This window comes from Cyrtonyx montezumae, unplaced genomic scaffold, assembly GCF_038088225.1.
Source record: "Cyrtonyx montezumae isolate F1298 unplaced genomic scaffold, pur_monq_1.0 scaffold_23, whole genome shotgun sequence".
NCBI lineage: Eukaryota > Metazoa > Chordata > Aves > Galliformes > Odontophoridae > Cyrtonyx > Cyrtonyx montezumae.
In genome coordinates, this window is record NW_027071970.1 from 4,436,269 (window position 1) to 4,461,254 (window position 24,986).

General features: G+C 41.8%; 2 protein-coding genes across 3 annotated transcripts; one reads left to right on the top strand and one right to left on the bottom strand.

Annotated features, from left to right (window-relative positions):
- Positions 1–244: 244 nt before the first annotated feature.
- On the top strand, positions 245–15,530 carry UPB1 (beta-ureidopropionase 1). Its single transcript, XM_065738983.1, has 10 exons — positions 245–364; positions 843–1,014; positions 2,488–2,575; positions 3,309–3,403; positions 4,216–4,377; positions 8,088–8,251; positions 10,739–10,820; positions 11,479–11,521; positions 12,816–12,970; positions 15,257–15,530. The coding sequence occupies exons 1-10, from the start codon at positions 264–266 to the stop codon at positions 15,338–15,340; spliced, it is 1,146 nt and encodes a 381-aa protein (XP_065595055.1). The 5' UTR covers positions 245–263; the 3' UTR covers positions 15,341–15,530.
- Positions 15,531–17,746: 2,216 nt separating this feature from the next.
- On the bottom strand, positions 17,747–24,843 carry GUCD1 (guanylyl cyclase domain containing 1). 2 transcript variants are annotated; one of them, XM_065738932.1, is made up of 6 exons: positions 24,737–24,843; positions 23,632–23,716; positions 22,060–22,225; positions 21,234–21,325; positions 19,530–19,771; positions 17,747–19,080 (listed from the first exon to the last, which is right to left on the bottom strand). In XM_065738932.1, the coding sequence occupies exons 1-6, from the start codon at positions 24,777–24,779 to the stop codon at positions 18,989–18,991; spliced, it is 720 nt and encodes a 239-aa protein (XP_065595004.1). In that variant the 5' UTR covers positions 24,780–24,843; the 3' UTR covers positions 17,747–18,988. The 2 variants fall into 2 exon arrangements, with proteins under 2 accessions (XP_065595004.1, XP_065595003.1); XM_065738931.1 differs by lacking the exon at positions 24,737–24,843 and having other exon boundaries at positions 23,632–23,852.
- Positions 24,844–24,986: the final 143 nt, after the last annotated feature.

Below are 24,986 nucleotides of genomic sequence, written 5' to 3' on the forward strand. Positions count from 1 at the left end.
CTGAGACTGCGGAGCTGCCCCAGAAGTGAGAAGTGACCTGGCATGACCACATCCATGGTTCTTTAACCCTTTGGGACACCTCAGGTTTATCCACGGGACAACCTGAGGGCACTGACCCATCCCTGCAGCCCCCAGTGCTGCATGCCTGGGCCACCATAGTGGGGAGGCTGGGGAGAAAGGGGAGTGGCCACCAGGACCCAGCAAGGGTAAAGTCCAAGGGGCTGTGTGCCCTACGGCCACTCCGTGCACCCAACGGCCAGGCCATGGCAGGGGAGCTGCAGTCACTGGAGCTGTGCCTGGAGAGGCACATCCCACCCCAGGACTTGGCCGAGGTGAAGCGTATCCTCTATGGGGGCGAGACGAGGTGAGATACTGGGGATGGGCAGCCTGGGGGTTGGGGGGGAAGGCAGTGTGAGGATGGCTGGGCTGAAGGGAGGAGGAAGGTTGGCCCTACTGTGAGGTAATGTAATCTAAGAGGTCTTTCCCAGCCTTAATGTTTCTATGATTCTAAAAGCAGGGGTCTGACATGAGGGAAGACGGGTTGGGAAAGCACATGTAACCTACAGGTGTAGGTAGAGAGGTCCGTATGCATGCACTCCTTGATTTCTGTAGTAAATAGCAGTGTCTGGAAAGCACGATTATGGAGGAAAAAGTCTGAGTTTGCTGCCATGGAGCTGAGGTCACACACGACCTGGCTGCTGCCTGACTTCCTGTATCTGACAGCTGTGTGACATGGGAGCTTGGAACAGCAGTGTCTGACATTTGTGATCGTTTTGGTCCGTTGCACTGCAGAAAAGGAGCGCATCTTAACTTGAAATGTCTTTGTTTCTTCTTCAACCTAGAAAACTTCACTTGCCAGCGGCTGCTCTATCATCTGCTCAAGAAAGAGATTTTGAACTACAGGGCTATGGATTTGATGCTGCTCCAGAGCAACTGAGAAGGCCACGTATCGTTCGAGTAGGACTGGTGCAGAACAAAATTCCTCTTCCTACAGACACAGCCGTGGCAGTGCAGGTACAGAGCTGGCACTCAAGCTGTTTGCATGTACCTCTTCTTTTACTGGATGTTCATATTACAGCTGCATCACAAAATGTCCACCTGTTGTCTGGCAGTATAGGACCCATCCCTATCTCAGTACAACACACTGTAAGAAGTTTGAGTGACCCATGCAGTTCTATTGTTTCTCCGAACCATCTCTCCTGCTGTGTTTACCTAGTGGATTGCCCAACCTCCAAAGCTAAACATTTAATCACAGATTTTGTGAACGAGAAGCCATTGCCTCTAAAATGGAACAGAAAAATGATCTACCTGAAATCAGAAGAGGTGGCAACCTGTGGAAACCCCAGTGCAGTACTTGTTTTAACTGAAAAGTGTTCCCTTACAGGAAAATCCGTTAGGGCAAATATGGATTAATGGAACACAGAGCTCCATTATTCTTTGTCCAGTAGTAAACCAAATCTTATTACATGTTGGCCAACATCATGGACACGAAAGCGTGGAGATGATCAAAAAATGAAAGGAAAATGTTGCATTTCTCAAATCTCATGGGGATAATAGTTTTGTCCACTGAAAGGACAAAATATCTGCAAGGCAATTTATTTTGGAAAGATTTCATGTCATGAGGGCAAATAGATAATTTGGGATGTGGGTCGAGTTTGTGGATTCTTTGTAGCACCTGTGGAAAAGATACCAGTTTTGCAAATGATTTTCCATTAGAAAGAAGCCAGTAACTATTTAAGTAGCAGTACAGTTGTTGAGTTTGTAGGTCACAGCTGACTTGGGTGGTATTGTTTGACACATGGAAATATCAGTGCAAAGCACAACACCTATGCTTATCTTTAACATGAATGTTGAAAGAAAAGCACACTTGGAAACTGTGTGTTTTGACCGTTTAATAAGTGCTTTGATGTTTTTCTTGGTGATGATCTTGGTAACTCTTAGGATGGAGGGACTGAAAAAAGAGTTTGGAGTTAATAACTCACATGGAGTGTCCAAGATCCACATGTGTCATCAGGATTCAAAGATAACTGCAGAAGCAGACTGTCCTTACCTCCTGTTTTAAGTTTCTGAGTGCTTGACTTCAAATGCAGATTTACATAACGCCCTTATGCAGGTTGTTTACAGTGACCAATAAAAAGACATTTTTTTGCTGATTCTTTTCACATTTTTACAAGTTTATTGGGCAGCCAGCAATGAAGTGCCATATATTTAGATGTTGTAACCATGGCACTAGAATTCTAGTAGCTGGCGCTTTCTATTTTCAGCATCTAAGTGCTTTAAAAAAAATCTATATCCAAACCTTTAGATCCCAATTCTCCTAGGAATGTTGACTTCTTGAGTTATTCCCTCTGAAAGCAAAGGGACTAAGTATAGAACAATATAAAAAAAATAATAGTAACATGAACAAAGTTTGTAGAACCAGGCTATTAATGTACAAGCGTGTTACATCATAAGATTTTTTTATAGCATGGCATTTCTTGCAATTAGGTGGCTGCACTGCACAGACGAATTGAGGAGATGGTGGAAGTAGCTGCAATGTGTGGGGTCAACATCATTTGTTTCCAGGAGGCTTGGAGTGAGTATTTTCTGTGATTCTTTGTAGATTGTCAGGGGTCACGTTCCTTCTGTTTTAGCAGGTATCCTGTACTGGATTTATGTCTTTTAAGCAAACAGGAGAAGTCTTCCCAGTATAACAGTTGAATGTTACTGGTTTGATTTCTGAAAGAAAAGAAAAAAAAAAACAAAGAATCTTTGTTGGCAGAACAATATAGAATATCTTTGTGAAGTCTGTGGAGTTGAGGACTGGATTTGCTACAATGGTGATATTTATAGGCATGCTTCAAGTTACCCTTTGTGATCTTTTCCTCATATTTTTCCTTCTAAAACTTTGTTTCATCTAGACAGATACATTAAAAAAAAAAGAAAATCTATTTGTAATTAAAACAGAGTATTTGAGGCTAAATGGATTCTAGAGGCCAGAATCAAAATGATTCTGGTCTAAATTGTGAAAACAGGTTACTCACAGAAAGTGTACTCTAATAACAGAGGTTTATTTTGGATCTTCACTTCCAGTAAGACTGTCTTCACTAAGTGCATTGTTTCTCTTCTGCTTTGGACTGTGTGAGTCCAAAACTCCTCATCCATGCTAAAAATATTTTTAAATAGCTTTTTCCTTTAAACAAGGAAAACAGTTGAATCATTTGGAAGTGTTTGATTTTTATCTGTATTCATGGAAACAGAAACACCTCTGTATTTCTTGAGTGACGTGAACATTCTTGTAAATTCTGTTGTGCATTCATGTTTTCCAGCCATGCCCTTTGCTTTTTGCACAAGGGAGAAGCTTCCTTGGACTGAATTTGCTGAGTCAGCAGAGGATGGGCTAACAACAAAATTCTGTCAAGAGGTAAAACGATCAGATAGCCCCCAAACCCTCCCCAGCTCCCCCATCAATCCATAACCACCACTGACTAGGTTAAATTTCTTTTATAACTATGAGAAATCTGTAATACTCTGAAATCAGTTTTCACCTTCTTTGACAAGACATGGACAACCACAACTATGCTTAGTATTTCTTTTTTAAATTGATTTGCCTTTTATCATGGGACATATATGAAATTGACCATGTAACTATTCCTGAATTTGATGATTTTTTTTTTCATCCAAAATTGACTTAATGTGAAGAAGTACAAGAAGGTAAGAGGTTTGAAGGAAAGGTGACAGTGTGCTAGTAAAGGAACTAGTCAGAAAGTGCTACATTTCTTACTCATACCTATGTTCTTTAACATTAACCATTCATATGTAACATATGTATTTGAAATTTTTCCTTAATTTCAAAATAATTTTCAGCTAGCTGTAGTGTTAAATGGTATACAAGAATGAAAGAATGGGAGTGGGATCAATCTCCCACTGAACCTGTGAATGGATTTGGTTCAACTCCATGGTTTGACTGTTGTATTTAGGATGCGTCAAGCACTTGGTACTTTGTATTTCTAGCTGAAGGATTCAGGTGGAAAGCTCACTATGATGTGTCCATCTTTGATGAAGGAAGCTATAACAATACTGGCATGCTGGCGTGGTTTAAGCATGAGTACTTGAGAATGGTCAAAGCAATGCACAAGATGAAAACTTCTTTTAATGCTTCTTTATGAACCACAAGTGAAATAATCAATTACTGTAGGCTCGTGTGTAATAGAGGAATTATGTTCATTTGTGCAGCTGGCAAAGAAGTACAATATGGTTGTGGTATCTCCAATCCTGGAGCGAGATGAAATACATGGAGGAATTCTGTGGAATACTGCAGTGGTCATTTCTAACTCAGGAGCCATCCTTGGCAAAAGTAGGAAAAATCACATTCCAAGAGTTGGAGATTTCAATGAGGTAAGGTACAGCAGTGTGATTATCAAGCTCTTCTTACCGTGCAGCTCTTGTTTGTGCCACCATGTATTGTATCAGTTGTATTGGCAGGAAATGTGACATAATTCTAGAAAATGTGGTTTTCTAAGCATCACATTGTTTTTTCCTCAGGTAAAAATATATGAAGTTAATTTATCAGAAGTAGAGTGTGATGACAGTTAAAGCACAAACATTGAATCAGTGCCATATACTCTTCCATGCCTCATGGAAACCACAGAAGAATTGAGGATCTTTTAAAAATAAACTTTTTATCACGTCTTTTTTATGTTAGTTGTGCTTGATTGGCTCAGTTTTGATTTGTGTGCATGTCAAACTTCCTTTAATTTGAAGAGTACTTGTTTCATGGTTCATGCGTGACCCTTATTTATGGTCTTGATCTCTCTTTTCCCCTGAAATCCTCATGGAAATTGCAGTTCTTCTGCAGTTCTTCAGTTTCTTTCAGTGAAATCTCGTAGTTTATTATTACATTTTGTGTTGCATTTCTGGTTTATGGCACCTTCTGTTTACTAATCATGTTACTTCCACTGAAGCCCACATGAATTTTTAAGGCTCTTCATCAGAATCAGCTTCAGAAACTGAACTAGTAAAGGCAATGTCAGTGGAATACTGACTGATCTGAAATGAGTTTATCCATCCATAGAATTATCAGAAGAAAGATCAGGATTAAAAATTAACCAAAAATCTAAAAATACATTGTCTTACCTTACTTAATCTCTCCTTAGAGTTAGCTGAAGTGAGTGATTAACAGAGCTATTTCTTCCAAGTCCTGCTGTGTGTATGCATACCGTTGCTGTTGCTGCCTGTCTGAGTGCTCCAGTCACTAAACTGAGGCTTCAGAATTGAGACTTACTTATTTTGCAGGTTATTTTATCTTGAAGCTTCATTTTCAAAGGCATCTGGAAGTTGACCTGGTCTCCTAGGCCAGGCCAGACTGGTTTGGTTTTCTTCATAAGAGGATGTTAATAGGTTTCCACACAATGGATTTTTGGTACAGGTCTGTCAGTCACCAGTGTTGGCTTCTATCTTTAATAATTACGTTTATTTTTATTATTATTTAATCAGAGCTGCCTTTTAGCAAAACAGTATCTAGACAATGGGTTGTGGAGCATCAGCAGATTCCGAAAGTAATCATATTTACAGCTATGAAACTGTAATGAAAGGAAGGTACTTTAAAAGTTAAAAACTACTTTTACTATTCCACATGAAGTATAAGTACAGTTGCACTAAGTGTTTTGCATCATTCTAAATTAAAGAATTATCACAAAGCAGTCTATTGTATTGCCAGTACACTATAATGATTTGACATTTCCTGTTAGAAGAGCATTAAGTCCATTTTCTTTAGAGCTGAGCAATTCTGATAGAGGAATTTTAGCAAAAGCCAGGTCTACAGGGAAAGGTTGTGATCATCTCTGTTATTTTATGGGTTTTTTTTCTTTATCAACAAAGCAAACTCCCCAGGAAGGGTTGCATTTGAAATTATTCTTTTTATGGATTGTCTCTGTGGAGCAGATTGGGAAAGGATCCTTGTTAAAATCATCCTTGATGAATCAGTGAGAACTAAATGGACAGGGGAAAGAGACTGGTCTCTAACCTATTCTGCCATGTGTGGGAGGACATATAAATAAACAAAAATCAATCCTTCTTGAGACATCACAGTTTGTTGCTGTGGAGATGATTGTGACCTCTGGTGGAGAATAAAGAATAATAACTGATGAATTCCCTGAAGCAATAACATTCTTGTTTTTCTTCTCCTCTTGTAATAAAGGGAAACTGAGAATAGAAGAAAAAAATGGAAATATATTCAATCAGCAGAATTGTTTTGATAAAGGATTATATGAGTGCCCGCCACATGGCGTGCTCTCTAAGCGCATAAATCTGTGCCCAAGGGGCTGCAGGATTTCATGAGAGCTGATAAGAAATCAGAGCCTGTCTCATTTACTAGTTGAAGTGAGACTCTAGCCCACCTTTACCTCAGAACATGGCCCCTTACTGCTTCCATCATGCCATTCTCTCACACCTAGATGAGACCCTGGTTGTTCCCTGGCAGTAACTGTGGTTGCTCACACTGGGGCAGATGTTGTGTTTCAGTTTCCTTCAAGGTCAGCAGCAGCAGTTGGTACAGTGGGCTGGTGGTTTCAGTAAGAATCATTTTACATTGCACCTTTCTTGTATGGTAAGAGCCACACCCCATTGGGTCAAACTATTGGATTATGTACTTGCTTTGCTGTCTCTGGGGTCATCACAGAGGGATGCTGTTAGCAATAACTGGCCTCTCTGCAACGTTTCCAGTATCCACAGACATTGCACTAGGGGTGTTAAGAGTGATCCTGTCTATTCCCGTTTCTTATCTGTCTGTTGATCTTCTATCAATGCCTAATCCCTTCTGAATCTGCTGACACTCCTTGCTTTCACAAACTGGCAGAAGCACATTCAAGAAGTGCACTGCCTGCTGCTTGGAAGTAATTATTTTGGTTTAAATCAGATACAGGCGTTACTTCAGTGGCTGCTGTTGCTCTTCTGGGATTTCTGTATTCATCTTATCCTCTGCTTTAGTGATGCTGTAAATCTCATTCATAATCACCCTCAGCCTTCTGTCTGCAGATCAAAGAGATGCAGCCCTTTTAGTTGCTCCTCAAAAGGCAGCTGTTCCATCCCTTTCGTCATTTCAGTCAGCTCTGCTTATTCCATTCCTAATACATCCTCACTGAGATGGAAGCATCACCACAGCTCAAGCTGTGGGCACACAGAATTCATGTAAACCAGCAATACTTTGATTTCTTCTACATTGCAGATGCCTGAGATTTTCTTGGGTTCTTGATTACCACTGTACACTAAGCAGGCAGCTTTCAGTGACTTCACACATGCCTCTCCCCTGTGTCTGTTTCTGCATGGTTCATCTTGCTTGATAGCTGTTAATGATGCCCTACCCTTGCCTTCACCAGTGTCTTTTACAGGAATTGGTGCATTTCTTAGTGTATGGGAATGTTTGATGTTATAAGATAGAAGTTTGCAGCATATGGTGAATGAGATCTTTTAAGCCAGCAATTGGCTCCAGTTTCTTTAAGGAGTGTTCTGTGGATTTATCCTGTGATTTTCCTGGTAGTTCTTTCCAACCACCTGTCATATAGGAAGTGTAAATAAGTAATCTTAGCCATACACTGATACTGCCTGGGCTGTTCATAGAGTTGTTGCGTGTCATTACGTAACAGTTGAAAGTAAAAGAATTCCTTGTTCTTTAAACAGAGCATATCTTCTCTCTTTTTAACGAGACTTCAGAGGATTGTAATGACTGAGGAAGATTTTGTTATGTGCTGAGAGTACCAAGGTTGGCAGTGTGTGCATTGATTTCAAGCTTCTGTAGAATTTTCTAGGGTTTCTAGTTTAATGTCTAGGTCAGACAGTGCTGAGTGTGTACCAGAGTGAAAGGAGGCACAAAGGGCCTTGAATTGGATCTCAGTAGATCTTAGAGCCACTTCTTGCTAACTACTCACTATAGTGGAACTATGTACCAAACGGAAAGTGTTGTCCTTGCTTGTGGTCTCGTAACTTGAAGCTGGTGGACTGGAAGGTGTGACATATCAAAGCAATGTTGGAGATCCTTCTTTTCTTTTTTAGGGAATCTGCCTTTGATTTTGGATCCTTTTTTTAATGTATTTATTTATATTTTTTCCTAGTCTTCTTATTATATGGAGGGAAATACAGGACACCCAGTATTTCAGACACAGTTTGGAGCAATTGCTGTGAACATCTGCTTCGGGCGCCATCACCCCCTGATCATGTACAGTTTGAATGGAGCAGAGATCATCTTTAACCCTTCAGCCACCATCGGAACACTCAGGTGACATGCAAGCTGCTTTAGGCTGTGACATAATTTCTCATTTGTCTGAATTTCCAAGCCCCTCACTGGGGCCTCAGGGGCACTTTGCAGAGGGCTTGGAACCAGAGATACCACCTCTTTGTTCTGCCTTCACAAAGGCCTTCTTCTCCATGTGGGATTTTGGTCTGTCGATCTGTTTGCAGTCCCTGGTTCTCTTCCAGTACTTCAGCTGCACATCTGCAGGCGCTTGGTCTCTGAGATAGTTAACCAGCATCCAGCTGGTCTTCTGAAAGCTAACAACATTTAGATTGTCAACATAATATTTTTGTTTTATGACAGGCTGTAGGAATGTACATTCAGGTTTAGCTGGCCAGGTGATCGTGCATCCTTCACCTGGGAACCACTAAGTATGGTATCAGATAGTCTTTGCTGTCTGTCATTGAAACTGCCCTTGGTAATTTTTAATGTAAAAGATAGGATCTCACTTAGGTTGCATAATTCTTGAAAATGTCCTTTGAAACGAGTTCCATGAATGCACAATACTTTTGGGGCATTCATTTCACTGCTAGAATAATGTTTGTGATGTTTGTCTGCTTACATCCCATTAAGAGGAGAACAACTCCTAAGGAAACTGGCAGCCCGTGGTGTGGACAGGTTCACTCTTCTCTGGGTGGAGAACTGGCTGGAGGGCCGTGCCCAGAGGGTAGTGGTTAATGGAGTTAAGTCCAGCTGGCGTCCTGTAACGAGTGGTGTCCCCCAAGGGTCAGTTTTGGGGCCCATCTTGTTTAATATCTTTATTGATGACCTAGATGAGGGAATTGAGTGTACCCTCAGTAAGTTTGCAGATGACACAAAGCTGGGAGGATGTGTCAAACTGCCTGAGGGTAGGGAGGCCCTTCAGAGGGATTTGGATAGGCTGAACAGCTGGGCTGAGCAAAATGGGATGAGGTTCAATAAGACCAAGTGCCGGGTCCTGCACTTTGGCCACAATAACCCCATGCAATGCTATAGGCTTGGGGCAGAATGGCTTGAAGAATGTAGAGAGGAAAAGGACCTGGGGGTGTTGGTTGATGCTCGGCTCAACATGAGCCGGCAGTGTGCACAGGTGGCTAAGAAGGCCAACAGCATCCTGGCCTGTATTAGAAATAGTGTAGCCAGCAGGAGCAGGGAGGTGATCATCCCCCTGTACTCAGCTCTGGTGCGGCCGCACCTCGAGTACTGTGTTCAGTTTTGGGCCCCTCACTACAAGAAGGACATTGAGGCCCTGGAGCGTGTTCAGAGAAGGGCAACAAAACTGGTGAGGGGCCTGGAGCACAAGTCTTATGAGGAGCGGCTGAGGGAGCTGGGATTGTTTAGTCTGGAGAAGAGGAGGCTCAGAGGAGACCTTATAGCACTCTACCACTTCCTGAAGGGGGGTTGTGGTGAGGAGGGGGTAGGCCTCTTCTCCCTGATAAGTAATGACAGGACGAGAGGGAATGGCCACAAGTTGCACCAGGGAAGATTTAGATTAGACCTCAGGAAGCATTTCTTTTCTGAAAGAGTGGTCAGGCACTGGAATGGCCTGCCTAGGGAGGTGGTTGAGGCACCATCCCTAGCGCTGTTCAAGAAGCGTTTAGATGAGGTGCTTAAGGACTTAATTTAGTAGTTGGGTAGAGATAGTGATAGGAGGATGGTTGGACTAGATGATCTTATAGGTCCTTTCCAACCTTATGAACTTATGAACTTATGAAATAGAAATTACCCTGTCGTCATGCAGCACTTGATTGGTACTCTGGGTGCTTCAGGCTCTCCTAATTATTAGCTTTCACTTGATTGTTCATAAGCACATAATTTTTATTGCAGGAAGAGGACTCTTGAGACCTATGTAGAAAACTGTCTCAGGGGGTAGCTTGTCTATAGCCTTTTCTTCCTATCTGATTCTACTGTGAAACTGTAATTTGCTGGGGCTTTTCAATAAAATCCCTTTTTCTTAGAAGAGCTCTCTGCCAGACTCAAAGCAATTGAGAAAAAAGGCAATAAACCAACTCCTTTCAATCAGTCCAGTGACCTTCTCTTAAGATTCTTGAGTCTGACTGAGATTAATGACAAGACACTTTCACCTTGAGTACTCTGCACCTTGTCTTAGTACCCAGAATCTGGCAGGTACATGCTGTCACAGGAGTATACAGAAAGTATCACCTTTGTTTTGGACCTCCTGTTAACTACTCTGGTAACTGTGTATCACACTATTTAACAAAGAGGACTGTTTCAGTTTTAAGCATCAGTAAGAAATGAAGCACCTGTTGGAAAATAGGTGGAGGCTTGTGAGAGAGAAGGAGCTCTTTTATTCCTTATTTCTCAATTCTTGGTTTTATGTAAATTTCAGGAGATTCTGCTGATTGAGCAGGATCACTCTCAGTAGCTAACTTTGGCTTTTTTGACAGCAAATGTGCAATGCTGTACACTTGTAACCTCAATCTATCTCTGCAGCAGACAGTGAATACCTGTCTTCTTTTCTGTGTATTGCAGTGAGTCCCTGTGGCCAATTGAAGCACGAAATGCTGCCATAGCTAATCACTGCTTCACGTGTCCCATCAACAGAGTGGGAACGGTATGTGTCTTCACTTTATTTCATAATTCAAGTATTTTGGCTTGAGTTAATTCAAGGTAATGAACGGCACGAGAATACCTAGATTCCCCATCTGTATAAGGCCCCTTCTCTCAGTGTTTATAATCTGAAGAAGAGCAGTGCTTCAGTGACTGAGAGGTGCCTTGTTGCTGGTGGTCTACTTCTTGTTGCAGCTATTTCCTATTAAGGACCTTAAGGACTTGCTTTCTTTGTGAGAAGCACTCACCCCTTTTGCTATTTCTCCTAGTTTCTGTGACAAAATGACCATTGCTTTAGCCAGGAGGGCTGAATATGAACATTCTTTGCAAAATCCATACTTGTTCCTGCAGTTATGTGAATACCTTTGCCACATTCTGTCATCAGTAAGAATGTGACTAATTAAATGTTTTATCTTTTGCACTTTCCAGAGTTGTGATGGGACATATTGCCCAACATGTGTGAGCAACAGGCAGTGGTACCAAAATATACTATTATGTAGTCCCACCATAGAAACTGGGCCTCTCTGGTGTCTCCCTTTAAATAGTCAGGAAGGTCTTAATAGATGGATATAAACTTCCACAGTAAACGTGTTAGACTAGGGAGGTATTCTCGAACGACATGGAACTATACTGCCACCTATGGATTTCTTCTTTTTTCCCAGGAATACTACAAAAATGCCTTTACTTCTGGAGATGGTGGAAAAGGTATGTTCAGAAATTGCATGCAGCATTTGCTGATAACTTGTTCTGTAGAGTCTGAAGAATGAGAGCTCTCTCTCACAATGTCTATCCCATGACAGCTATGTTAGCAATACTTAAGACTGCTGTTTTGTAACCTGTAGAGTGGAACTTCCTATTAAAGGTGGTGGTACTACGGTATGTGGTCATCAGGAGTTCTTACCTGAGTTTCCTACATACCAGCAGAGGGCTAAGTTTTGGAATCTCTGCAGTACTGTAGGACTAGAAGACAGAAATCCCACATATTAACCTGATATACAGGTTTAGGATTGTTAGCCTTAAGAGCTCTAGCTGGCATCATGAGCCAAACCATCTTGCCCCAATTCATAGATCTGTTGGGGGTTAAAGAATAGCATATAATTACATGAGAGACTTGACAGCAACATCTGTGTCATGACTAGTGAAAAAACTTAGGTCTGAAGGGTTTTCCATGGAGAAATATTTTTGGCTGATTCTGTTTTCCATGACTTTTAAGGAAGGACTGGTTGAGAAACCAAAAAAACAACTGATTATAATTAATAAGTAAGAGAAAGCAGTGTATAACATTACTGGTATTCTTCACAGGCCTGGATGAAAAGATAGGTTCTGAAAGTTAAGTAAGTGTATGTCCTGCCATTTGACAAGTGATTATCCAGATTTACATGCATATACTGAAACACTGTCATTTGTTCTTTGACAACCACGACTGCCTCTGCTTTAAGCAGGTGTGAACCTGAGCCCTTTTTTATCTAGTTTTGGTGTTAGTTGTTGGTGGCAGCTGCTTCGAGGTCAGTGTTATCTGTTACACAATGGTTGGCACAATCTGGAATTCTACAGCATGAAGTACAATATTTTCCTGCCTCAAATTTCCATGTTTTCACCTCGGGTATTAAAAATTGAATGTTTGCATCTCTGACTATTTTGGAAGTTTAGTATTTGACAATTAGCATTCAATTAAATTCTTGCTTTCATTTTTTATTTATTTAGGCATTTAGTGCAGTGGCTTATAATGGGAAAGCATAATACATTATTTAGAAGCAATGCAGTTAGGTTTTTTTGTATTTGTTTGGTAGATTTGAAAGCTGTACTGTGCATGAAACATAACTAATGGTCAAACTTGCACTTATCTTAGGGTTGAGCTATAAACTGCTCGGGATGAGATACTGCTTAAAGCACTGTAAGGGAACAATCACAAGAAATTGAACCAAGTACTGTGGGAAACTGCATGTGAACTTGTGTAGTTATTTGCAAGCCTTTCATGCTTACTGAACATTTCTTTAAGCACACCATGACCTGGGCCATTTCTATGGCTCAAGTTACGTGGCTGCACCAGATGGCAGTAGGACCCCAGGACTCTCTCGTACTCGGGATGGACTTCTTGTTGTAGAGATGGATCTAAATCTTTGCAGACAAGTCAGTGACAAATGGAATTTTAAGGTAAGCCCAACTATAAAGAAAAGCCTGCTTTTAAGAACAGTTCATGTATGATATTACAGCAAACAAGCTTTCCTAGCAGTCATATTGTGTTACAAGTGTTAAAAGGCAGCCTTTCTTCAGCAGCCCACAACTTAAACTGTGGAACTAATCTAATGTTGTGGAGGCTAAATGTATAAATGGATGCAGAAAGGGAATGGCCAAACCCAGGCAAACTAGGGCAATAGCCTTGAATTGAAAGCTTAGCTTTTGGTCCTCAAGAGCCAGAAGCTCTGAGGACCATTAGGGGAAATATATGTGGTTTTCTTATGCAAAGATGGTTGGACTAGATGACCTTGGAGGTCTTTTCTGTCCTTGATGATTCTGTGGTTCTATGAATTTGGGGGTAATTCCTCCAGTAGCAGTGCTCATTTAAGTAGTTCCCACCTCAACAAAAAACAAATAAAAGAAACAACAAGAAGAAAACCTCTCCCTCGGCAGAGGAAGTCTTTCATTCTAGTCCTTAATCCGCCTATGCACGAGAGTTCTTCCCTGCCTGCTCTTAAAATCAGCATGATTTGAATCCTCACAAAAAGTACATTGGAACTCTGACTAGGAACCATCACAGTATATTCAGGTTCTTCAGCAATGTTACTGCTATTTAAAATAAATAATTCGCCAACAACATTGATATTTTAGTTAATCATTTCTTAGCTAGAACTGAATTGCTCTGTGAATGCTGCTCATCTGTATATAGGCACTGAATACAAAAGTAATGTTAGGTCCTTTTCTGTACAGAATTGCATGTGGTATTTTGCAGGTGTGGTAGGCATATGGTTGTTGGCCTAATGGATTTAAAATGTGCTGTGAAATCCCCACTCCTCTGAGTCATGCAGACATTTCTTTACTTCTGCTGAAATCTTAAGGCATCTTTGCACAACAGAGATGTAGTGTATCAGGAAGCATACGCAGCATTGCTTGTAAGAGCTTAGTTAGGGGCATCCAAACAAAAGCAATTGTATTGATTCAGGAAAAAAAAAGCAGTAAAAGCAAAGCACTGACCTTTAGCTGTCTCGTATAGGATACTATTATTTTTAATTCAATTGTTGTGCTCTCAGCACATTACAGTTTTCTGTCCCTGGTGGACCTTAATATCAGTGGTCTTTTGGCACATGAGGCATAGCTGTGGCTTTTGTTTATATGACAATGGATATCTGTATCATTTTCCTCTCATTTTTGGCCAAGACAGAGGTAGTGCTTTGATACGAGGAGAATGAGAAGTACAAAATCAACATTTATCCACTGCAGAAAACCTTTTTTAGTGCATAGGCACTTATTTAACTGCTATTTACATCCATCAACACCTGAAAGGGACATCAGCAGCATACCACTAAAATTTATTGGCAACAAAACAGTTCTACAGATTGCCCCTAGCAAGAAAGAAGCAGTTCATGGTGCAGACTGTGCATTTGGGAAGAGGATACCAGAATATAAAGTGCTGGATCTCAGTATCCTGCATCATCCAAATCAACAGTATTTCATGCTGTTAAGGGATGGGGTGTGAACCAGATCCCCTCAGTGACACATGCACACTTCCTGCAGGCAGGAGAGTGAATCAGTTGTCAAGGACATAGAACAAAGACATAATTGCAGATATGTTCCTTTTCTATCCTTGTGTGGGGTAAATAACTCCCAAGGACGGTACTCCACAAAGAGATAGCATAAGTGATGGCATATTTTAAGTAGTTTATATAAACAGTATACAAATAATACAAAAGAGCAGATGGCTCACCTTCAGGATGACAAGGCTCACAGGGGACTCCACGTGGGAGGGATCTCCAAGAAGAGATCCTTCCCTGGTGGTGGTCAGCCCTTAAATGGGGTTTGGGAGAGGTGCAGCCAGGCTCCACCCCTTCCACTCACACAGGTATATCACCTTCACCTGTGCCCCCATGGCTGACTCGGTGCTCACCTCAGGTGACCAATCAGTGGTTCAGGCCGTGGTTCAGCAGTTCCCATACACCTTGACATAACTGACTGACTTAAAAGTGAATGTTGATGAACAAAAAAGCAAGCCCGGTTTTCACATTCAGCTTTAAGCTATCCAGGATATTAAAATACAGCCTTAAGTCAGCAGACTCGAAGGACTTTTACTTTGGAGGGTTTGCTTTTTGACTGAATTATCATCTTACTATAGAAGTCAGTTAAACAGTATGCCAACATTAACAAAAACAACACATGGTACATACTGCTTTTTTATAGACGTACTTCCATAGCTAACAGAACTGAAGCTTTGATTTCCTTTTCCAGATGACTGGTAGATATGAAATGTATGCAGCCAAGCTTGCTGAAGCAGTCCAGCCTCATTTTACACCCAGCTTAATTGGAGAGTAAGAGAGATCAGCTCAATACAATCAAGTGTTACATAGGAAATGAGAAGGTACAACTTGGCCATAGATCTACTGTGAATCACAAGTTGTTATTTTAATGTTCTTTTAATTCCCTGCAACCCAATTTTAAGTAGTAGGGTTCAAAGCTGTGTCAAGTAAGAGAATTTAAAATGGGTTCTCAATTTGTAATAATTTTTTTTAATTTACACTGATTCCAAACTTTTGTTCCTTGTTAGAACTATACTCAGTGAAGAATACGTTGATACAGAATGATGATGGCATTTATCCTGGATTGGGTACAGGGCTGCATAGTTCCATGGAGTGGTTGAATTCGAGATATAAAATTTACATATGTGTTTTCATGTGTTGCATTGTGTGGGTCTGTTTGTTTCTGCTTTCCAGTTTTTAAACTCCAAATGTGTGATACAAGGAGAAAGGAGGTGTAAGTTGTTTTCACGATTTTTTGTTTTTTGTTTTGCTTGCTTGTTTGTTTCCAATTGCCAAGCATTCAGTGCAGTTCTGCTAGAGCTAAATAACATCCCATACATGTCCTGGTTTGGAGATCTGTGTCCTGTGAACCATCACTTTTCTTTTTTGTTTCTTATCACACCGTATATATTTCAGCCATAGTTGGACCACTGTCTTGGATGGGCTCCTTCAGGGTCCAAAAGCAGTGCCATAGACAGATCCTTCTGACATCTCCAGAAGCTTAGTGCTGTGCTGTGGGACAAAAATGGAAGCACTAGCTCCAGCATGAGCAAGGCTGGTGCAGTTGCACGTTTTCCTTTGTGAACAGAAAACCACGGAGACGCTATTAGGGATCAGTACAGTACTAACAGCACACGGACTATTCTAGGACCCTAGTGTATACTGAAAGTTCATACTGTAGAGCTCAAGTGATGGAGTAGGCATTCAGGAAGTACAGAAGGAATACAATTTACAGCTTAGTAATTATGAATTTTATCTGAAACAAATATTTGATTTCCTAAAAAAGAAATCCAAATAACAATTTAAGCTATTTCCAGATATGTATATATGTCCTCTGAAGATTTTCCAACATTTTTCGTGATAAACCAGTAAATAATAAACACACCTGCTACATCATGCTACAGGGTTATCCATGACTTTAAACCTTTATTGAGAATGGCTTAATTACAAATAAAAATATATTTATGTATAAAATCCCTGCATGTAAAATACCTCCTCCTTTGCTACGGACAGCATGAAGGAAACAAAGTGACTACACTTTTTCAGCATGAGTGTTTTGATGGACAATCTTACCATGGAAAACAATGCACCAGAAATGTGCAGGTGTTCTGGACTCTTGGCCAGCGAGTTTCTTTTAGACCTGAATTTGTGTCATTCAAAAAGTCACCTTTTTGCTTTCCTTCTGCTTCTGTCACGCATTTTCATCTTTCATTACCATATTCCATTTGGCTGTTAGAGATCCCGTCGCAATGAGTGGAGCTCTCATTTCATCTCTATTAACTTAAACAGCTTTGGTTCTACGTACTTCAGTTCTGTGCATTTCAGAACGTTCAGCATGCCCTTAAGTTTATGTTTTATATATAAGCCCAAGATTCACATGTGGAAGCTAATGTCAACTACCCATCTTGTGTAAGAATTTTTCATTTTGTTTTGCTAACCAAGCCTGCTTCAAAAAAAATAAATTCTGTGGCAGTTCAGTGCTATTGAATGTACTACCTGATGGAAAGTGCCTGGGTTAAGAAAGAAAGTACTTTCATCAACCTGTAATTTCACATAGCTGTTAATCATTAACATAGTTAATACAATCCCTCTAAGCCAAACATTGTGAATTTGAACATGGATATAAAATTTCCACAACCAGCAGCCAGCTGTTGACTGATGCTGGAGGGATCAGAAGGTGTTATGCACTGCAGGCTTTGTACTCTGATCATTTTCTGGGTTGCTGCTAACTCAGTGGTACTGCTCTCACAGATACATCCCAGTTGTCACTCATTTTGCATGGACAGCTGCCCCAGTGTAGTCCAGCTTCACCTCTGACAAACAGGATCAGATACACTGAGAGCTTCTTATCGTGTACTTTTTGTTCAGAACTTTTCAGGCTACTGCATTTTACACTTACATTGCTGTTTTTTAGCTTCTGTACACAGGAGTGCTTTTGATTTTACTATGCATACTGACTGCATGCTTTCCAGATACTTTGCAGTAAGTCAGCAATGGTAAAACATGATTTCTCTTAGAAATTTTCTCATGCTGAAAGTATTTCCCCCACTAAATAACAACATCCTTTTATTGTTACTCCACACGGTTCCAAAACTTGAACAGTTATTTTCCTAAAGCCATGCCAAAGCTGGGAGATCTCTGCCTTAAGTCCAAAACAAACTTTGGCCAGCTGTACGTGAGTACTAAGAGTTTTACCTACCTGTCAGAAGCTTGATGGCCAAATCTGAAGTAGCTGGCTATTTCTACACTTCAACACTGCTCCTCAGCACAGTCACTAAACCCTGGTAATATATGACAGGATTATGAATGGGCTACCAACAATTTCACTTGAAAATGTTTGAACGAACTCTCACTTAATCCAAACACAGCTGTATTTTGTCTTTTTTTTTTACTGTAGCAAAGCAGCTTGCACTCCCTGTCTTCTTAATTGGTTCAAGCTCTTCTTAGAAGCTCGTTAAATGAGCACAAATAGGAAAGTTTGGCTCAAAATATGATTCAGCATTTTAGTTACAATCTAGTCTCTCTTGTCAATTAAGATTTACACACAAAACATACACCATTAGTGTGTGGATGATTTCTGTATTTGCTCAATAAATGCATATTTAGATTGGGTGCATCAGAAAATGGCACATACGGGTGCCATAACGTGTAGAGGATTTTGCAAAGTGCAGTGAAGTCTCCTAGGTCCAAATAAAATATGCTTACTTCAACTTCTAGGGGTAATACAGAGCTGCAGACAGGCATCTGAGAACATTTAGCCACAAGAGATGGAGATTGCAGTGCAAGGGAACAATCCCAGTAACTGCTATTCCAAACTTAATCCAGTGGTATTATAAATGCTAAAACTCTGTGAGTTGAATTTTGTGTATGGGAAGTTTTCTCAAGTAAATGTTTCACTCCTATAATACTGATTAGCCAACAAGGCATTTCCAGCATTGGAAGTGGTGGTTTAGCATTGTATTTCTTTGTTTCATAATACCCCGCTGAACCTCAGATCCTTGGACGTAGGATGAAGATCAGCTTTGAAAGAGAGTGAAACAGGTTGTTTTTCTTTTCTGCTTTTGTTTACCTAAACCTATGCATCCATTACCAAGTGTTGGAGTTCATAAACGTGGTGCTTTTTTTCCTCATGCATACAGTCTGAAAATAAGCTCAAAGTGAACAGGCTTTGGGACTGTGTTTCTAAACTGCAGTCAAATGTGCAGTGTTAAAAATGAGGGAAAAAAGAAAACCTATGACATACATTGCAAAATCAGATATTTCATCCAGAATAAAAAGGTAAAGACAGCATTGCATTATAGTCCTATTAATGTCTATAAAGCCTCCCTTGTTTAAGATCCCACTGCAGTTCAGGAGCAAGGTCACTGCAGGGGGTGTCCTGAGACAAGCAGCCAGCTGCCATGCAGGCTGCACCAGAAAGGACCAGAAGTAACAGCTGTGGGTGTCAGCTGTCTGTGTAGATGAACAGGATATCCTCATCTGTGCCATAACTTCTCCTGGCTTCTTCAAAGTTTCTGATGCTGGTGCAGCATGTCCCTGTAAAAGAGGAACAAAGTGTTGGCAGAAATTCAGAAGATGCTTGTGAGGGGCTCTTATTCTGGGTCTAGCAGACTCTGCAGAGGAAAGTAACTAATATATTGACTAGATTTATCAGCTTACGTTACAGCTTTACTCGCTGAAGTTTATCTTCTCATCTCAAAGGCAGTGGTCACAGAAGTAATGCTGTGAATAGGTATTGGTCACCTTGCACCTCTCAGACCTCTCTGAGTTTGCTAGAATGTGCACTTCAGTGCCTCAAGGAAATCACAGAACAGATTGCTGCACTAATTTAATGAACGTAACAAAACCTATTCTGACAAACTGGTCGGTGATGCTTGAAATACGTGCACGTTAAAATGGGAATTCCACACGAGTGTGGCTTTGCATTATGGAAATGTCAGTAATGAGGTGGTTGAGAGTTTACCCAAGAGGAGCAGGCTACTCACTGTCAGCATAGGCAGGGTTGTTGTAGTAAATACTCCCTGAGGCTGTGTTGTAGCCACATAACACAATGAAATGGCCCTGGTAGTCAGGATTCCTGCAGAAGCACTTCTGTCCAATGGGTAGGAAGCAGCAGTATTTGACAGGACTCGAGCAAAGATCACACAGCAACAGCACTGCATTCACTAGGACAATGGCTATGTGACCCTGGGACAGGTGTTTTTGGATGTCTTGAACTGTTACTGTGCTGTGGGGAAAAAAAATAAAAAAAATCAGACATTTATTTAAAAGTTTAAGAAAGTCACATGTTTTCAATGAAGTTAAAACCTCCAGGGTTTGCTACAGACAAAGCCTGATCAAATTCAAGGTCTTTTGATCTCACTGCTGTTTTTCAAGTGCAGAGCAACAGCACTGGATTCTGCAATACTAGAAGTATAATCTCTGAATGTATCTCATGTCTGGGAGAAGAGTATTAAAGGAGCTGGCAATTTAATAACTGGAGAGACTTGTGGGAAAATCTGAAGTGTTCCATCCTGCCATTAGGACTTGATAGTTAAAGATTGTATACTAACTTAATACATGCCCAAATTAGTTTCTGTCACAAACAGTGCAGTCCTGCAGCTGGAAGGTGCATATCTGTTTCTTTTGTGTCTGTGTTTCTATAGCACCTCCTACAGAGAAAAAGTATTAATGAAACATAACCTAAAATCTCATTTGTTAAAAGCTGTCCTTCACTGTGTATGCATTAGAACCCATCTCTGTGACATGTTTCAGATGTAGGGCTGCATGTCATACCTAACGGAACTCGTGCTTTTTAATATTTCCAGTGTTGCTTCTCCTCTTTGATGCCCCAAGCTCAGTACTGCACAGGTAGATACTGACTCTGTCCCTGCCTTGATCAAGGATGTGATCCTTGAGAGCAAGGTGGACTGACTGTCCCTTCTGACGCAGCTCTAGTTAACAGGTGGTACCATACACACTTCTGTGTATGTTAAAAAGGATACTCAACTATTCTGTTAAATAAAAGTTGCACTGTAGCAGTCAGAGAATGCCCTGCTACAGGCTGCCCTGTTCCCTCTTTCCTTTTCTTAACATTCAGCTCGCTTTGACAACAAAGATCTGAAATCAGCTTCACTACAAAAAGGGATGCAACTTGAACTGAACATGGACACTTAGTTATTTCCCATCTGGAGTATCACTGTCAGTTGTGAAACAGTTGTTATACACCTTTTTCCTCCTCTCCTGGGTTTACAGTTCTTTCATTGAGGTTCCTTATTTCATCCTCCCCTTGGCAAAGGCTCATATGCCAGTCTTACTTTGTGCTTCTGTCTAGGAAGAGACCTATACTCTCTGCATGGCACTAGGAGCAATGGGCTGTGTGTCTACAAACATATTACAGCAGTACTTAACAATGCCCAATTAAAGCATGGAAAGCATTCCCTACTGGATAATCTTAATGGAAAATCAAATTCAGTATGTAACAGTCAACTCCTGTCAGCATTTTCAAATCACCCTATCATCGTTGGTGCTCCTCAGACTTCACTGTTAAGTCTTTATGTCCATTCTTTCAAGACATTTCATAAAAAGGCTAATTCACAAAAAGGCTGAAGGTCTCATTTCAGCCTGTCTTTCACCAGTTTAGCTCAGTCACTCCAGGAACCTTGGGACCCTGAGTCTCCAACAAGAAAGGAGAGGAACAATAAGCTTACCACTTCTCCACCAGCACCTTGGAGGCTTTGGCTTGTGCAAAGAGCTGATTCACCCGATTCTCTTCTGTGTCAAAGTGCTTCCTGTAAAATGACTGGAGATGGCAAAAGTTGTGAACTGGAATGATGTTTACCTTAGGCAATTCACCATTTTTCTGCTAACAAGGCCCTGCATATGTTTGACTAGGAGATAAAAGCTCTCACTCCCTCAGTTCACTGCTAATAAGATTACTTGCTCTAAATTATCAGTTTAATTTCACTCCTGGCCACTTATTGTTGTAATTTCCAAGCAGTGGCTATTCAGCTGCCAACATGAAGGAAGTCTCTCTGGTTTGTACCAGGCAGGAGGCTGCATCACAAAAGCTATAGCTGCTGTAGGTGCTCACTAGCAAACTTGAAGAGGCCAAGCTCACACAGACACAGAGGCTGAGCTGGTCTCTCACCTCTAGAGGTGGTTCCTCCAGGCTGAGTCATGGTGGTAGGGAAAGTTGGAAGCTAGCACTGCTGCTGCCCAGGCTGTGCCTGTTCTGTAGGCAGGTAGAGGCCTTCAGTCTCCAAGGCTGTTGAATAGTCTGTAACTTTTCATGAACGCTACATGAAAACTTTTTAAAAAAACAAAACAAAAAACTTTATATGATGGAATCAAATATGTAAACAAAGATGTGAACATATCTAGTTTCTGCTTTGGAACTGATCCATACCAGTCTGGGCAACAGTCAGACCTTGTTTCCGGGCTAACTGTCAGTAAGACAGCAGAGGTATTTTAGCATGATGCACAAGGGTCCCTTTTAAAACTGCCTGCCTTTTCCCAGTAGATGAGAATACTAACCTGATTTTTGTAGCCCTTGTCCACTCCAAGTGTCTGGGTGCAAAACTTATGCTTAACACCAAAGTGCCGCATTAGATAGGCCAGGTCAATAGTCCAGATACTCTTTGTTAACCGGAGCTCTTGGATGGCTTTCTGAAATTCATCATTGTCCAAATGATCCAGGTACCTATGGTATTAGTAGAGGCAGGGGAAGGGAAGCACAGATCTTAGCAGGAACACAGTATGTTCTGTAGCCCAAACCTCCACATCACAGGACAGAAAAACTGAAACAATGGGCTTGGCTAAGAAATAACCATAAAACAACCCACAAATGAGCCACAAAGTTAAGGGAAGGAAGTAAAGAATACATAACTGGACTTATTTCTGACTTTTCTTATTGGAAATGTACAGGTATCTCAACTGCTTTATAGAGCTAGAAGTATACAGGATGCTGGACAGTAGGCAAGTTACACTGAGCAAATATAGAACTATCCTGAAGGGCTTACAATCTATGTACACCAGGTTAATAGAGCAAATGCAGAAAGCAGCATTAAGGACTAAAACCTGCTTCAAGCAACAGATGAATTTCAAAAGGAGGAACTGTAAAGGAAGTTGATAAATATTCAAAGGAAGCTTGTCTTAATCACTGATGACACAAAAAGGCAGTAAGAGGGAGATGAAGTCTGAAGAAAGCTTGCAAACGGGTGGGGAAGGGCAGTTACAGAGTTCTGGAGATCAAAACAAAATGAATTAAATGCAAAAAAAAAAGAAAGTAGAATTGAGGAAGCAGGGCAAAGAAGGTCAGATCAGCAAGGTGAGAAGATTAATCTTGAATGCTGAGTTTGGGACAGACTGGTGTGGCAAAGAGGTTAAAGGGAATGAAGAGGCAGAGGTTACAGAAGTCAAGATGGGAATTACCAGCACACGGACTAACGTCTTGGCAGAAGGGATGGAGAGAAATGAAAATCTTCTCCTTCATATCTACTAAGTGGACATCTAAATAGGTATTTCTCCTGCACCTAAGCTCATGTTCCTCTGTGGAAGGAAAGAGGAGTTCAGCAGGACAGCTACAGGTTCAAAAAAAAAGAAAAAAGAAAAAAAAAAAAAAGAGATGGCAATATAGTGCATAGCTGTGAAGTTGAAACAACTCCCAGAACAAAAACCATTCACCCCACAGACTGGGGGCTCAGCAGGACACAGTATACTCATAAACTGGGATAAACCTTCCCATCACATGATAGTATAGAAAGGAATTATGTGACTTGCTGTGGTAAATACCAGTTCTGAATTGTAATAACAGGGAAGAGGAATAACTTCTTATTGGCTTAAGCATGCCAACTGCACTGTTGGTAGCTCAGTGCTGATCAATCAAAACTATTATTCACAAGGTCTTAAGTTTGTCTTAGCTCATATTTTTGCTAGGCCCTGGTAGCAGTAATTCTCCAGGGATATTCAGGGATATTTCAGGGATATGTGCTTTTGTAAGGCTCAGTAAAATTCACAGCAGCTCCAACACACCTCATCTCCCTGGACGTTGGTTCCCTACACCCTGGGCTGGGATTTCCCACCCCTTCCAATGAAAACAGCACTTACTGTAGCACCATCCTGGAGCAGGCCAGCCCGCAGTCCCAGTGATACAGCTGCTGAATGATGGGCACTTTCAGCTGCACACATTCAGCTGCAGTGAAAACACCCCAAGTGAGTAAAATGCAAAAGCTGTCAGTCATTATGTGGGAATGTTTTCCTGTACTTCACCATTCCACGTCAGCCTGTTCTCAGTTCTGTATCCTATGCCACAAAAAGTCAAACAGGTAGAAAACAGACACAACCATGATCTCTAGGCAGTGATTTCTCACAAGCAGTATGGATTTGAGCCTCTTCCACTGCTATGTCTGCTTCCTTATTGTGACAGCTCACAAATGACACCATTTGGCCTTTTGTAAAAGGACAAAGGAAAAGGCACTAAACCCAATCTCCTTCAAGTTCTGCAATTTGAGTAATTCATCCCTCGGATATCCTTTGTAGTTTCAGAAAAGCCCACACTGTTTGATAGACTGAAGTATTTCTGCCTGGCATTGCTACTTCACCATCAATCCAAGTGAGTTAATCATACAAGGCCTTTCCCAACAACCTTACCTTCGATCTGGACAGACCCTTGAAAACCTTTGCTGACACAAGGTCAGCTACGTTTCCAGATGGGGATAAAACGCACCCAACATCCTGGGGACTGGAGTGGTTTCGATGCTGTTTTATTTGTAAAGCTTCACAGATACAGTTTTGCAATTTTAAACTGCTTTCTTGCAGGGTTACAGCTTGCTGCAGCAGCGAGCCAACGCGCTGTGTTCTTTCAGTCACGCCACTGAAAGAACAGTTTTCAGTCCAAACTTGAAAAGCTGGCACACCCATTGGCGCACTCAGTCCTTGTAAGCAATGCAGATTTTCTTTGGGAGGCTGCAAAACAGACCCCCAGATCCCGCTTGAAGCGGGTCTGTAAGCGTTACGATCCGCTCCCCTTCCCGTCAGCATCCAGGGCCCTCTGACACCTCCAGCGCTCACTGCGGAGCGATGGCTCCGACACTAACAGCCCGGCCGGCGCTGCCCGGCTCCCCGCCCCCCGCGCAGCTGTCAGCTCCGTCCGCCGCAGCTATACACAAGCCGACACGAGGCCCCGCGCTCCCCGGGCCGGAGCTGCACTGACCTTCCTGCGGAGGGGGCTCCCCCGGCTCCCGGGGGCTCCTCATAGCAGCGGCCGCCCCCTCACCGCCGGGCCCGGGGCCGCGGCATGCCCTGGTGCGGCGTCGGCTCCTCCCGGCTGCGGAGGGAGCGGACCCCGAGGCGGCCGCTCGGGGCTGAGGAGGGAGGGGGCGGCGGGAGCGAGCCGCCCCCCGCGGGGCCGAGAGCGCGGCGGAACCGTGGCGATAAGGCGCCGCGGCCTGGAGGGGCGGGGG